General features: G+C 41.4%; 2 protein-coding genes across 6 annotated transcripts in view; one reads left to right on the top strand and one right to left on the bottom strand.

The window, feature by feature from the left end:
* The window catches only part of LOC131696742 (GTPase IMAP family member 8-like), a 206,888-nt gene that overhangs the window by 66,044 nt on the left and 125,188 nt on the right, over window positions 1–15,656 (top strand). The window lies entirely within an intron of this gene.
* Window positions 11,865–15,656, bottom strand: part of LOC131723040 (GTPase IMAP family member 9-like) — a 6,082-nt gene continuing 2,290 nt past the window's right edge. The window contains exons 1-3 of one of the 3 annotated variants that reach the window (XM_059016359.1): window positions 15,037–15,187; window positions 14,157–14,234; window positions 11,865–13,803 (exon numbers count right to left, since the gene is read on the bottom strand). In XM_059016359.1, the coding sequence (XP_058872342.1) occupies window positions 12,929–13,803; window position 14,157 (876 nt within the window). In that variant the 5' untranslated portion in view covers window positions 14,158–14,234; window positions 15,037–15,187 and the 3' untranslated portion in view covers window positions 11,865–12,928. Of the gene's footprint in view, window positions 13,804–14,156; window positions 14,235–15,036; window positions 15,188–15,656 lie in introns of those variants that run through there. The other 2 variants (XM_059016358.1, XM_059016360.1) reach the window with 2 other exon arrangements.

The raw sequence follows: 15,656 nt of genomic DNA, 5'->3' as shown, positions 1-15,656 counted from the left end.
AAAGGAGGGAGTGTGAGGGGAATAATTACATTCTATGCTTTTTATTGATGTCTGTATTAGGTCTCTGGGACTTATAGAACTTGAGATATATCATTTTAAGTGGTTTGTGTTTTATGAAGTATTTAGTTTCATATTAGGGATAAAATTGTTGCTGTGCATGTGTTTTTTTCTTTTCTCTTAGCAGGTGCCGGCAACAACCTTATAAGGAATGGAAATGTTTTAACTGCGAGTTAGAAAGAGGAAGCTCTCTTTATTTTGTAACAGCAAGCTGCATCCGTGACACTTCGGTCTCATCTTAATCTTCCAAGCTGTTGCTATCCGACGTATATTGAGTTAAGCTTCTGTGATTGGCTCGCAATAACTATAGGTTGCAAGGCATATATTATGTTTACTGACTCTGCGTAGTCAGAACTCTACTCAATGTTTTTCTAACACCACATGTGTTGAGAGTGTTCTCGGGTTTGCAAACCATTAAACTTATTTACTCAATTTTGTCTGTTCTACTGAGTCTCTATTACAGGGAGTGATATTAAAACTTCCACGACAAGACAAATCTGATTAAAACTAAACAAGTTTGAATGACAAATTCGGCAACATTGTCGAGTTTTGTAATTAAACGGACTGTGTTGTATAGCGTTATGCTGATTTTGAAAAACAAAATGTTAAAAACAGGGTTTAGTGCAAGTGACAAAACCGTTTTTCTTTACACACACTAAATTATATATGACGCGCACGCAAGCATGCTCTCTCTCACAAACACACACACAAACACACACACACACACAGACACACAGAGACAGACAGACAGACACACACACACACTCAAAAATTATCGGGCCCGTGAGCAGAAAACTAGTTATTTATTGAAGAGCAGCATGGGCAGCAGTGTGGAGTAGTGGTTAGGGTTCTGGACTCTTGACCGGAGGGTCGTGGGTTCAATCCCAGGTGGGGGACACTGCTGCTGTACTAAAAAAAATAATTGTACATCTTGTTGCAGTTTCAACACGTGGTTTGTCTTTGTTGTGTAAAAAGCTGTCCATATGCAGAAACTGCTCGTGCTGCATCCACAGAGTTTGGTGGAATTGACAAAAAACAGCGTGCAATTTTTGCCATGTTTCAGAATCTGACTTCATACCTCAGCCAGAAATCACCAATATTTACATTTTTCACAGTAGGCAGTCAAATACGTGAAATCGTGACTTTTCCGCTGCCTTATACAACGAAACACTATTGATCCGTCTCATGCAGCATCTGTGGAGTAGCGGTTAGAGCACTTTGTTCTTGACTGGGTTCAATCACGTGGGGGACACATTGCTGCTTTATCTAGATTGGTCCAGTAAAAAACCTGACTGTATAAATGGGTAATTGTATGTCACAATTGTAAGTTGGCCAGGATAAGTGTGTCTGCTAAAATAATAATAATAATAATATGCGTGTTTGGTTGGTACTTGGATGGGAGACTGCCTGGCAATACCAGATACTTCAAACTTTTCTTTGAAGTTTTACATGTTAGCTGGTGTGGTTCAAGGGGCGTGGAGCTGGGGGCTTCTAATCTTCTAATCTCCCAATTTTCTAATTTCCTGTTAATTAGCATCTATTTTCTATTTAAGCCCTGATCACCTGCACCTTTTCTGTCTAGTGTTTTGTTTTTGAATCCTGACTGGTAGTGTTACGCATTACTCCGAGAAAAAAAAAAAAAACATTTACGAAGACCATCATTTCAACAAGATTAAATACGTTCAGTCTTACCTGCTTCCAAATGGAAAAGCTTTCAGCCTATGCCTTTCCTTCCGACTCAGACGAGTTCCTGCCCACGACCCCTCCACCGGTCTGTCTCTGTCAGGCATCCCATTCCTCGTCCCGGTCCATGACCGCACCAGCCCCGCCAGTCAACCTTGCTTCCTCCCGGCTTTCAGCTAGGCAAGAGCGGGGCTTAAAGCGCGGTTCCGCTAGCCAGCCCCCACCGCAGCTCCACTATAAAGATTGGACGACACCCAAGCCACTGAAAGTACTCTTTGAAAAGTCCATTCCCATCCCCGTTGGCGGAGATCGCATGTCCCTATTTTTTACCTATTGTGAAGCTTTGTCAGCCGAGCCAATTTTTCCCCCCCGCTTGCAAGCTTCGGCCATCAGTCCCTCCTCTCCTGCTACTCTCTCAGTTCCTGTTCCTGCTGCGCATATGCAAGACCCTGCTCACGCAGCCCAGCTCCACCCGCCGGCACAGGCAGCGCAGCCACAGCATCTGCCGCCGCAGTCACTCACCTCGCCCATCCCCTCCTCCAGCGGCGCCCCTCAGGTCACGTTTAATCAGCTGCAAACTCTGCTCCAGCCCATTATAGACTCTCAGCTAGCCCTCAGCGCCTGTCTTGACAAACTGGAGAATCCTTCTTTGGCTCCACCTGCCTTCAGTTCCAGCACTCCTGCTTATACTTCTGGTACGTCCTCTTCAGTACCTCCCGTTGCTCTTCCAGAGTTCAACCTCTCCTCAGCCACTGTAGCAAGTTCCTCTTCTCCCCGTGCTATTACCAGCCATTCTATTTCTCCAAAAATCAGGAAGCTAATAATTGAAGGCAAGGATGTTAATCTCGTTTCTATTCTCATTGCTTTTTCTGAGTTTTTAGATCACAGAGTGGTTGACTGTGGAGACGTTTCAGTCACTCTAAAGTCCCGCGACCCACGTCTTCAAAAAAACCTTTCCGTGGGAGAATTCGTCCTCGCTTTCTCCATCTATCATGACATTCTCTGTTCTGTTTATCCACACAGATTACAGGAGCTAAATCAGTATCTCTTCCTGGTTGTCGAATTGTCTGTGCGCTATGGAGGCACCTTGTTCTATCAATACCACCGTGCCTTCTCAGCCAAAGCTGCTGCCACCCTCTCAGCTGACAACCGTATTGCGGTTTGGTCCCGTTCCAACCCAGATCTTTTCACCCGCATCTTCAACGGAATTTGTGCCAACGCCTGCAGCGCATGCGCCTCCACAGCGCACTCCTCTCACTTATGCCCTAAGGCAGCAGCTAGTTCTCTTCAACCCATTCCTCATCCCTTGCCTTCTCTTCTCAGTTCAAGACATCTTGCCCCTGCTTCCATCCATGCTTCAGCTCCACCCACCAGATCTCAAGCCCAAGATGTCTATGGCCATCCCATCAAGTTTTCAGGTGGCAGGCAAATATGCAATAACTTTAATTCTTCTGTCTGCTTCAAACGCTCCTGCAAGAACCTCCATGTCTGCAGCTTCTGCAACGATGCCCACTCCCGGTCCATATGTCCTCTTACAGCTAAGTGACAATCAAAGTTACTTTAGGTTTTTACTCCTATCAACGTTCCGGCTCTCGCTAATGCGCTTCAAAATCATCCAGACAAGGCGTTCGTCTCCTATCCAATTAGTGGACTTACAAATGGCTTCTTCACTGGCATTTCTCACGTTCCTTCCGAGTCTCACATCTGTCAAAACCTCCGTTCTGCCATTGCAGAGCCACAAGTCATCAGTTCCCTTCTCCAAGCCGAAGTCGACAAAGCCTTCATGGTCGGTCCCTTTGCAGCACCCCCCTTCACTACCTTTCGCATTAATCCCATAGTCATCTCTACCTTCAAGTATTCTGGCAAGAAACGCCTTATCATTGATCTATACGCTCCTCGGGGCGGTTACACACGCAGCATTAACTCCCTCATTTCAAGCGAGGAGTTCGCTCTTCACTACATTAAGCGCTCAGACGCCATTCATTTCATCAAAATTGCAGGTCACGGAGCCTGGCTTGCCAAAGCCGATATCTCTGATGCATTCAAGGTCATGCCTATTCATCCTTCCCTCCGTCACCTTTTCAGAGTCTGTTGGGCAGACAAGTTCTATTTCTCCACCCAGCTCACCTTCAGTTGCCGCAGTAGCCCAAAAATATTCGATTCCTTGTCAGAAGCCATCTGCTGGATTTTGCTCAACTCCTATCATGTTTCCTTCCTCCTCCATCTAATGGATGACTTTCTGCTTATTTCCCCCCCTTCAGATCCTCCAGCCCAAGCAATTAATCATCTTAAGACCATCTTCTCCTTAGTTGGTGTCCCTCTTTCTCAAGAGAAAACCATCGGCCCTGTTAACTCCCTGGAATTCCTCGGCATTACACTCAATAACGTGAAATTCGAAGCCAGCCTGCCTCCTGCCAAACTCCAACGCTTATTCTCACTCATTAACAGTTTTCAGATCTCTTTCATTCAGAAGAGGGACCTCCTGTCTTTCCTCGGTCATATTAATTTTGCCATCCGCATCATTCCTCAGGGCAGAACATTTATTTCACGTCTCCTAGTCCTCTCATCAACTGTCAAGAATATGAATTCTCACGTGAAAATCTCAGCAGAAGCCAGAAAAGACATAAAGATGTGGATCAATCTCTTTACTAACTGGAATGGTCTCTCTCTATTTTATGACGACTTCATTTCAGCCCCTCATGACCTTGCCCTCTTCACTGATGCCTCATCCATCGGATTCAGCGGGTTCCTCACTCCTGAATGATTCTCCAGCACTTGGCCCCCTGAAATTCAGCTCCTTCCCCCTCAAGAGAAATCTACGGCTCTCCTAGAAATTTATCCAATCGTAGTGGCCGCTGTCCTCTGGGGTCACCAATTGTCAAGAAAATCAATCCTTTTCTTCAGCGATAACAAACCCACAGTACACATCATCAACAAAGGACGTTCTTCATCCCCCCTCATTATGCGCCTGCTCCGTCATCTCATATGGTCTTCTGTATCTCTCAACTTCCTAATACAAGCCCGCCATCTTCCTGGTACCCATAATAATGCTGCTGATGCTCTCTCTCGCCTACAGGTATCCAAGTTCCGTCAGCTGGTTCCATCTGCCTCCCCAAACCCCCTCCAGACCCCACAGTTTCATCAGCTGCTTCTAGACTGAACTCTACCCTCCGCAACCTCCTTTAATCTGCTCAAAACTACATGTCTACAGCCCTCGCCCCTTCTTCAAGAGCTTCTTATTCTACGGCCTGGTCAGCATTCCTAACCTTCTGTGCTCATAATCGTATCCACCCTATTCCCTTCAATCAAGACTGGATCCTGGCCTTCATCGTCCATGCTAAGGAATCTCTCCATCTTTCCCCAGCATCCATTAAATCTTACATTTCAGGAATCCAATATCACTACCGCATCATGTCCGTGCCTTCACCCATCATCCTCTCCATACCAGTTGTTCATCTGACTCTCCGCGGAATCTTCAAAAGCTCCCCTCCTGCTGCATCTTCCCGCCTGCCTATATCAACAGACATCCTCCATTCTCTCATCTCTACTCTTCGGAAAGGTTGCTTCCCCCCCTATGAAGATCTCCTAATGGAGACCATCTGCCTCACAGCCTTCTTCGGCTTCCTCAGAAGCTCAGAATTCACAGTTCCTTCAGCTTCAAGCTTCCCTGCAGCGTGTATTCGTCTATGTGACCTCTCTTGCATTTCCAAATCCTATTTCATAATTCGGCTGCGTACCTCAAAGACAGATCAACTCTGGCGTGGTCAGTTCATCCAGCTCTCAAGGATTGAATCTTCTATCTGCCCTTTCTCAGCAATGTCAAAATATCTCTCCATCAGGAAATCCCCCCCCCTGGACCCTCTATTCATCGATTCCTCTCACTCTATTATTACTCGTCACTGGTTCTCAGCCCACCTCTCCACCCTCCTCTCCAGAGCAGGCCTCCCTCCTCAGCTTTATTCTCCCCATTCATTTCGTATAGGCGCAGCTACCTCCGCTGCAAGGGCCAGCATCAACCACAGCCTGATCAAGACCATGGGCCGCTGGTCCTCTTCCGCAGTAGATTCTTACGGTCATTCTTCTCCCTCCGATATAGTTGTAGCCCATTTTAAAATTGCTAGCACGCCCGGATTGGGGGCTACCTGTTTGCCGGGGCCACCAGAGGTTTTCCCCCAATAGCTTCAAGGGGGTTTTTTCCTCTCCACTGAGCGGCAGGTATACACATAATCACAGCTACTAATAATCACTAACCATCTCTCTGTTTGTCTCATTTGTCCTTCCGATCTTTTGTTTATGTTATGCGTTGGCATGTGCTGTCTCTCGTTTTCTTCACGGTGTGGGAATTTTCATGAGGTGCCGGTGGTCCATCCTTTGGGGGGCAAGTGAGTCTCACTTCCCCGACCTCAGGGTTAGGCATCTGCCTCCCTTACCTTCAGGGGGGTTCTCACCATGTTAGTCAGAGCGGACCCCCGGCCAAAATCTGTCCTGTCGCAGCTCCTGCGCTTATCTTACCTCTCTCGAGGCTCTGCTCTGTACTGCCTCTCAGGACGTGGCCACTCATGCTGAGTTCCATACTAACTTCTATGCTTTGTCCTTATTTCAGGTCCCAGGCAGCGTGACGTCTCGGCCTATCAGGGGTTACGAGCGCCTCTTACAGAAGTCTCAGATCCTGGGTAACTCTCCCATCTCCTCTCGAGTGGCGGCTCTCCGAGTCATAACCCTCATTTGTGTTTTTGGTTGCTGGGTCCTCTGCCCCTGGGATGTGTCGGCATCATCGCCCTCAGTCAGCGACCTCTTTTATATCCTGTCTTCAGTTGCTGGGTCCTTCGCCCCTGAGATGTGTCGGCATCATCGCCCTCAGTCAGCGACCATCTTTTCTATCCCGTTTTGGTTGCTGGGTCCTCTGACCTCTCAGTCAGTGACCACTTTCTGTCCTACTAACTGCTCCTTTCTGCCTCTTCTGCCTCATCCTTCACCCCAGCTCACGCCCCGTGAATTGTATTATTAAAAAATAGTAGATTAAACAGCAAAAATGAGCTGATTTACTTTTAATTTATTGAAATGGACCGCAAAGGGTAGTAATCGCTATTGAAATAATTGTATAAGAGAAGTTATATTTATTTATTTATTTCACGCCTCCACCCGCTGTTTTAATTGCATTTGGATCATTCCAGACACCACTTGATACGTGAGCGCAACAGACTCAGCAATGCATTGATCATTAATACATTTTAAAAACACACAACATCAAAGTCACAGCATGCATTATATTCGGGCCGGGACATTTCAATTTGATGAGAATAAGCAGAGTGTGACATTAATAGAAATGACATTAAATTTGACTGTATTATGGCTACGTCTGTCTTCTTTTCATACACTGTAAAACACAAGCCTGAAGTTCGCTTATTCGCCAGCTTCTTATTCGCAAGCTTTTAAGTGCATAAATGTATTTGTCTACGTTGAAGAAGTAACCTTGCATTTAAAGGGTTAAATCACTTTGGGCCGCCGATTTCTCTGCCAGAACCTGACAAGGGGCAACCCCTCTGCAAGCTACACCTGTATTTAGCCTGGCCCAGTGTGGTTTACTGGGGAAGAACAGCGGGTAAATATGCCACATATGCCAATCGCTCAGCTTCTGATTCGCTATTTAAGTATCTATGTTGAATAAGTACAGAAATCGGCGGCACAAAGTGATTTAACCCTTTAAATGCAAGGCTTTTTCCAGCAAAAAAAGCTGTGCAATTTGCATATGCGGCATGTTTGCCCTCTGTTTTGCCCTAGTAAACCACATTGGGCCTGGCTAAATACAGGTGTAGCTTACAGAGGGGGTGCCCCTCGACAGGTACCTGCAGAGAAATCAGCGGCCCAACGTGATTTAACACGTTAAATGCAAGGCTACTTATTCAACATAGATACATAAAGAGTGAATAAGATGCTGAGCGATTGGCATATGTGGCATATTTACCCGCTGTTCTTCCCCAGTAAAACACATTGGGCAGGGCTAAATACAAGTGGGGCTTGCAGAGGGGGAGGCTGTTGTCAGGTACTGGCAGAGAAATCGGTGGACCAAAGTGATTTAACCAGTTAAATTCAAGGCTACTTCTTCAACATAGACAAATACATTTATGCACTAAAAGCTGAGTGAATCAGAAGCTGGCGAATAAGAAGCTGGTGAATAAGAAGCCAACTTTAGCCTCGTCTGTAAAACCACAGACGTGTGAAACGTTTGTATGTAAATGGAATGTGTGTATTGTAAAAAAAGTGCTCCATTCCTAAACAGCAGTGTTTATCCTCATTATACCTGGACTCTTGACCGGAGGGTTGTGGGTTCAATCCCAGGTGAGGGACACTGCTATTGTACCCTTGAACAAGGTATTTTACCTAGATTCAGTATAAACAACTGGATAAATTGGTAATTGTATGTAAACATAATATGATATCATTGTGACAATTGTAAGTTGCCCTGGATAAGGGTGTCTGCTAAAAAATAAATAATAATGCAATCTGCTGAACTATTTGCATTTGACTTGATATTTGTATATTCTGAAATATAAGAATTTGCATTTGAATTTCAAATCATGGGAAAGCTTAAAAAATATTTCAATTTTAAACACTTTTCAATAATAATGATCATAATAAAGTAGAGAGACTTTTCAGTATTGCTGGTAAAGTTGATTAACCTGAAAGGCTGCAAACTAAAGGATACTTTTAATAACTTCATGTTTATTAAACATAACAAGTAAAAATAATAATTGTGCAAGGCACACATACAGTATATAAATATATACATATATCTCATAAATATACATATATATATACTCCACTTTATCGCTCCACTTGAAATGATCTTTATATGACTTGAAGTGACTAAGACACACTCACCGAGACACACACACTGAGAAACACACACACTACAACACACACAGTCTCAGTGTATGTGAGTGTGTCTCAGTGTGTGAGTGTGTGTCTCAGTCACTTCAAGTCATACAAAGAGCATTTCCAGTTGTTTGAACTTGCAACATGACGTTCTTGAAGAGCACATGACCTTAGCCCGCTGTGCCACTGCGCATTTCAAGTGGAGCAAAGCGGTCAAAGAAAGGCGCCAAGTTAGAAGCAAGAATTGTGTGAATCTTGGGCCCCAGCACCTTTCCAAGTGTGCCTATTTGCTTGATGCTTGACAAGATTGGCCTAATTGCTTCTCCTAACTTGGGCTTTTGTGTTTGATATCACCCCTTTAAACGGCTGTTGCATTTTTCTAACTTGTTTTTTTGCATTGACAATGTTTTTGTTATAGATAATAATACACAAATACAAATCGTACATAAATAATAACAGGGGCGGGCACCTTGTCACAAGGACCTTTGAACCTACCCACATAACAACATTACTGGGGAGTTGGTTCCAGACTCCCACAATTCTCTGTGTAAAAAAGTGCCTCCTATTTTCTGTTCTGAATGCCCCTTTATCTAATCTCCATTTGTGACCCCTTGTCCTTGTTTCTTTTTCAGGTTGAAAAAGTCCCCTGGGTCGACATTGTCAATACCTTTTAGGATTTTGAATGCTTGAATCAGATCGCCTCGTAGTCTTCTTTGTTCAAGACTGAATAGATTCAATTCTTTTAGCCAGTCTGCTTACAACATGCCTTTTAAACCCGGGATAATTCTGGTTGCTCTTCTTTGCACTCTTTCTAGAGCAGCAATATCCTTTTTGTAGCAAGGTGACTGGAACTGAACACAATATTCTAGGTGAGGTCTTACTAATGCATTGTATAGTTTTAACATTACTTCCCTTGATTTAAATTCAACAATCCTCACAATATATCCGAGCAACTTGTTGGCCTTTTTTATAGCTTCCCCACATTGTCTAGAGCAGGGCTGTCAAACTCGGTTCCTGGAGGGCCGCAGTGTCTTCTGGCTTTCGTTCCTCCCGAGCTCTCAGTTACTTAATTGGTCTAATTATTCATTAACTGAACACATTTAACACTTCTCTTCAGGCCTCAAAATGGTTCACAGGTCGTGTACCTTGAATCATGTGCATTTTTAAAACCATCAACTGTAAAAGACCTGGAAAATATTAAATATCTCAAATTCAACAAATAATTAGCTCAATTATGTTAATTGAGAGCTTAAGTTGGAATGAAAACCAGAAGACCCTGCGACCCTCGAGGGCTGGAGTTTGACACCCCTGGTCTAGATGAAGACATTTCTGAGTCAACATAAACTCCTAGGATTTTTCATAGTTCCCTTCTTCAATTTCACTATCTCACATATGATATTTATAATGCACATTTGTATTGCCTGCATGCAATACTTTGCACTTTTCTTTATTATTATTATTATTATTATTATTTATTTCTTAGCAGACGCCCTTATCCAGGGCGACTTACAATCGTAAGCAAATACATTTCAAAAATTAATTAATTTAGCAGATGCTTTTATCCAAAGCTATTTACATACAGGCCAACGGCAGTGCCCCACCCGGGAATCGAACCTCAAACACTTGGTTGCAAGTCTGGAATCCTAACCACCACTCTACACTGCCATGTATCTGCCCAATTCCGAATGCTGTCTAGATCATTTAGAATGACCTTTGCTGCTGTAAAAGTGTTTGCCGCCACTCCTATTTTGTGTACTCTGCAAATTTAACAAGTTTGCTTACTATACCAGAATCTAAATCATTAATGTTGATTAGGTACAGCAGAGGGCTTAATACTGATCCCTGTAGTACACCACTGGTTACCTCACTCCATTTTGAGGTTTCTCCTCTAATCAGTACTTTGTTTTCCTCATGTTAACCACTCCCTAATCCATGTGCATGCATTTCCTTGAATCCCTGCTGTGTTCAGATTGAGAATTAATCTTTTATGTGGGACTTTGTCAAAAGCTTTCTGGAAATCTAAATAAACCATGTTGTATGCTTTGCAATTGTTACGTCTGACAGAAGGTCCTTTTTCACATTAACTTAAGGTGGCTGACAATACAGCAAAGGGTCATGTGAGGAGGAGTATGAAAATATGGTTTTCTGAGAAACAGACAAACTACCAAGTGAAACAGACAAATGAAATGTGTACATATGGGGTCTCATGATCAAACATTATATGACCTTTAGATTTAAAAGCTATTGATTGAAATACTTTAAAATAATAAGTTTGGTATACATATAAAAACTGTTTTTATTGATCATATTGTATGACAGGAATTAAGGCTAACACACATGAGGGATTATATTAAAGAAGGGAGGTCAATTTGTGTTTTTATTTTCCAATTAAAGTGTGTTTAATACATGAGTTGCCTTGTAAAGATTAACTAGTCTGCTGTGAAGATTAAGTTGTTAAGGATGTTTTAAAATAACATGCAAGGTTGTAAAGTGAAGTGAAATGCAGCTGTCTAAAAATCATGGGCCATATTGATTAGGCATGCATATCTCTTGCCAGTCCTATGGTTATTTTTAGTCGCTTGTTCATAAACCATGTATATCTCTGCACTTGTATGTGCAGTTCTAGATTGTTTATTGAAAACCTGGTGTCTGAAGTACAGACAGCTTTCTACACTTGCTCTTACCTACAGACATACAGCTTGCTCTGGTAATAAAGGCTGTATAAAGCCCCCCCTTGTATTTATTTATTTTTGCAAGGGGCCCCCACAATTGCTTGATCTTATCCTTTCCCATTACTAGTAGTGGAACTATTACAAAACCCTAGTACAAGACCCCTATAACTCTTAAGAAAATAAGAACTAAATAAATATCAATGTGAGTAACACAGTTTCTAAATACTTTTTTTTCAACTTGAGTTTAAAACAGGAACCATTTTATGTGGCCTTTAAATAGAAGCACATTGCAATATGAAACGATATGGCCTGAAAACCAATTTGGTTGGAATCATAAATCAACATCTTAAGTTCTAAGTTCACTGGCTTCAGCTTTGTCTCAATATACCAAGCTTGCTGTCGTATACAAAGAACTGCAGTTTCCCGGATCCGAGGGAGTTCTATCCCTTTTGTAAATAATTTTTTCCTATTTGTAAACAAAGTTAGCGCAGAAAAGATTGAGAAAGCTGTGTTGTTTAGAAGCAGGTAGCAACAATCGCTAAGGAAGTAAGGAAGGCACTAAAAAGCCAGGAAACATTTTTAATCAACAAATAAAACACACTTTATTTAATAAACACAAATAGAAAAATTGCCACCTGAATTTTAATGAAAATGCATGATATTACATTTATAATATTCTGATGTGTCTGAAATGATGTTAAAGTGTAGCAGAATAAAAAATAACATTACCTGCTTCTCATTTTTAATGAATATTATCTACTACTATTATTATTCCTGCTTAAACATATATATTCCTATTGTTTATATGAAACGATAAAGTCTGAGAGTCCTTAGCGGGAAACATACCTCAACATTAAAGTTTAAATGTATATTCTTTATGTTACACATAGATTTCAATTAACTTTCTAATTCACCTTATCATGTGTGTTTTGTTTATTATTAACAACATAATTACAGTTTAACAAAATCCAGTCTCATTACCTTAAAAAAATACTGATTCTATGACCAGCATTGGGATGGTGCTTGTGTTGGAATGTGTGTGCTGTTTAAAGGTATCTTAAAGTTCCTCCTTAGTTTAACTGGTTGGACTCGCACCATTTAACAGAAATCCTGTACCTTTTTTATATTGAGGACAAAATTAACTCGCTTTAAATTTTGGTCTTTCTTTAAAAAACTGAAAAAAGTTTTAATAGTTTAATGGTAGTCAGTGTGGTCATGGGATTAATTTAGTTGGAACTGCACCATTTCCAGCGCTCCAGTAAAGTGTGTTATCCTACTGTGTATAGTCACCGCAGGGCGATATTAACCATGGTGTCAACACACACATGCAAACCAGCTGTTAGTCTCAAGGAAGGCTTCTATACTTGTGATTACATTAAAAGCAGTGTGAGGGTGACAATATGAAACACAATCCAGTTATTTGTTCAGCATTTTATTATATTAAAGTACACATATTATCACTTCAAACAGCTTCCCACCATAATAAAGCTAATGGTGGTTGTGTACTTGTCAAAGCCCACCCCTAAATCACAATATAAATGTATAATTAAACCATGCATTTCGTTTGGAGGACACATTTACACTCCTGTCACACATGGAAACCTGGCGCAAGAATGTAAAATCGAGAGAAATCCACTACACTATGATACACAGCAGGATTCCACTTTCTGTGGTTGTTTTAGATGTTCTGCCATACATTTCATATTATCTTCATTTGTTTTCTTCATTTGTTCCACCATCATGGTCATTTGCTTCATATGCGCCTCCTGCATCTTTGCTATTATCTCATTTGCTACATTCGCCTGTTTTAACTTTTCCGCGTCCTCTTCATTCTTCTTCCTAAGCTCTTCAATTTCCTTCTGGTGCCTCGCTTCATCTGCCTTTCTTTTCTCCTCCATCTCGTACAAATCATTGGAGAAGCATCCACCGTTTATTTTCACCATGTTCTCTACTTTCTCCAGAAGTACTTTGGCCTGCTCCTGATCCTTAAGGTCTTTTCCATTGATCGCATGAAACCTGTTCCCACACGACTCTACCAGCTGCTTGAGGTTCTTGTCAGCATTTTTAAGAAACTCCTCAATTGTCTGGCCATCGTCATCCAGACAATCCCTGTGTGTGAAAAGCACCATCATGTATTTCGAAGCGCTTTTACCGAAAACCTCCTGGATTATCTGCACAGTTTTTTGCTCTTCCTCAGTGTATCGACCCAGCTTCAGCACCAGGAGGAAAGCGTGGGGTCCCGGCGAGGACTTCTGAATGCATTTCACAATCTCACTTACAATTTCCACATTGGAGAGCTTTGTGTCAAACAAGCCTGGAGTGTCGACCACAACAACACGTCTCTCTGCAACTTCTCCTTCTCCCCTTGCACAGTCCTTTGTTACTGAGGAGTCGCTGAATGAAGATTTAAACTCCCTCTTGGCCAGGAGTGCATTTCCTGCTGCACTCTTTCCAACGCCAGTCTTTCCAACCAGCACCAGCCTCAGAGTGTTCAGGTCACCTGTGTTGTCAGACACTGCAAAAAAAGTTATTTCTATGGATTAAAAAAAAATTATTCCACTAAACTGCTGTAAAATACTTGACTAATATTATACAAACAATTTAAATACCTCATTGTCTGAGCTTTTCACTTTAGCTGCTTAATAGCTAAGTCATTGATTCCATTTTCCTGAGAATTATATTTCTCATGATCTCGACCAAACGACTTGTACTGTTGAAATTCGGAGATAAATTAACTCAGGAAAACAGAAGTAATGACTTCAGTTTTCACGAGATCCTGCGCTAAATGATGTCAAGATCACGAGAATTTTTTTTTTCAATGATTTAATGGAAGAATATTGACATTTCCAAAGAAGTAATTGAACTTACTGTTAAGAGCTTTTTATATTTCTTCTCTGGACTGGTTGTTCCAGTTCTTTGTGTTGCCTTTATTTCTGTCTTTCTTTGCTGTACAGAAATATAAATATATATATATATATATAGATATAGATATAGATATATTAAATATTCTGAACTATTATAGCATGCTTGAGAAAACAAAGATAAAGTCTACAAAAATTCATAGCAAATACATAAATCAATCCTAATATGAAGTATAAACATGAGACATTACATGATAACAAGGTGTCTCATATGGAGTGCCAAACAGGCAATATATCAACTGAGATGTACAGTACTGTGCAAAAGTTTTAGGCAGGTGTGAAAAAATGCTGATTTTTCTTCTGTTCACTCACATTGCATTTAGTTAATTGATAAATATAATCTATTAACATGTCTATTTTTGAAAGCATTCTTACTTTACAGCATTTTTTCACACCTGCCTAAAACTTTTGCACAGTACTCTATATACATCAATGTTTGATATATATAGATTGATATTTGATTATATATATATATATATATATATATATATATATATATATATATATATATATATATATATATATATATATAATTATACACAAACACACACAGTGCCTTGCAAAAGTATTCAGACCCCTGACCAATTCTCTCATATTACTGAATTACAAATGGTACATTGAAATTTCGTTCTGTTTGATATTTTATTTTAACACTGAAACTCAAAATCAATTATTGTAAGGTGACATTAGTTATGTTGGGAAATATTTTTAAGAAAAATAAAAAACTGAAATATCATGCTTGATTAAGTATTCAATCCCTGTGCTGTGGAAGCTCCCAGTTTACACCGATGAAAGAAATTGCCCTAACGAGGACACAATTACCTTACCATTGGCATCCACCTGTGAACCACTAAAGTTGCTGTCACATTTTCTGGATAAAAACCCCACTGTTGAAGGATCATTGGTAAGGCTGTGAATCTGAAGGAAAATGAAGACCAAAGAGCATTCTACAGAAGTTAGAGATAAAGTAATACAAATGCATAGATTAGGGAAGGATACAAAATAATATCCAAGTGTTTGGATATCCCAGTGAGCACAGTTGGATCAAATATCAGGAAGTGGAAGCTGCATCACACCACCCAGGCACTGCCAAGAAAAGGCCATCCCTCAAAACTCAGCGCTCAAACAAGAAGGAGACTTGTGAGAGAAGCCACAGAGAGGCCAACAATCACTTTGAAGGAGCTACAGAGTTCAATGGCTGGGAGTGGAGTAATGGTGCACCAGTCAACCCTATCAAGAGCTCTGCAAAACACGGGCCTGTATGGGAGGGTGGCAAGAAAGAAGCCGTTACTCAAAAAGTACCATCTGAAAGCACATCTGGAGTTTGCCAGAAAGTGACCCAGCTGCGATGTGGGAAAAGGTTTTGTGGTCAGATGAGACCAAGATAGAGCTTTTTGGCCAAAACTCAAAGCGCTATGTGTGGCGCAAACCTAACACTGCCCATGAC

The sequence above is a fragment of the Acipenser ruthenus genome, chromosome 52 (assembly GCF_902713425.1).
Source record: "Acipenser ruthenus chromosome 52, fAciRut3.2 maternal haplotype, whole genome shotgun sequence".
Classification (NCBI taxonomy): Eukaryota; Metazoa; Chordata; class Actinopteri; order Acipenseriformes; family Acipenseridae; genus Acipenser; species Acipenser ruthenus.
This window is presented reverse-complemented; position numbering and strand designations above follow the sequence as displayed.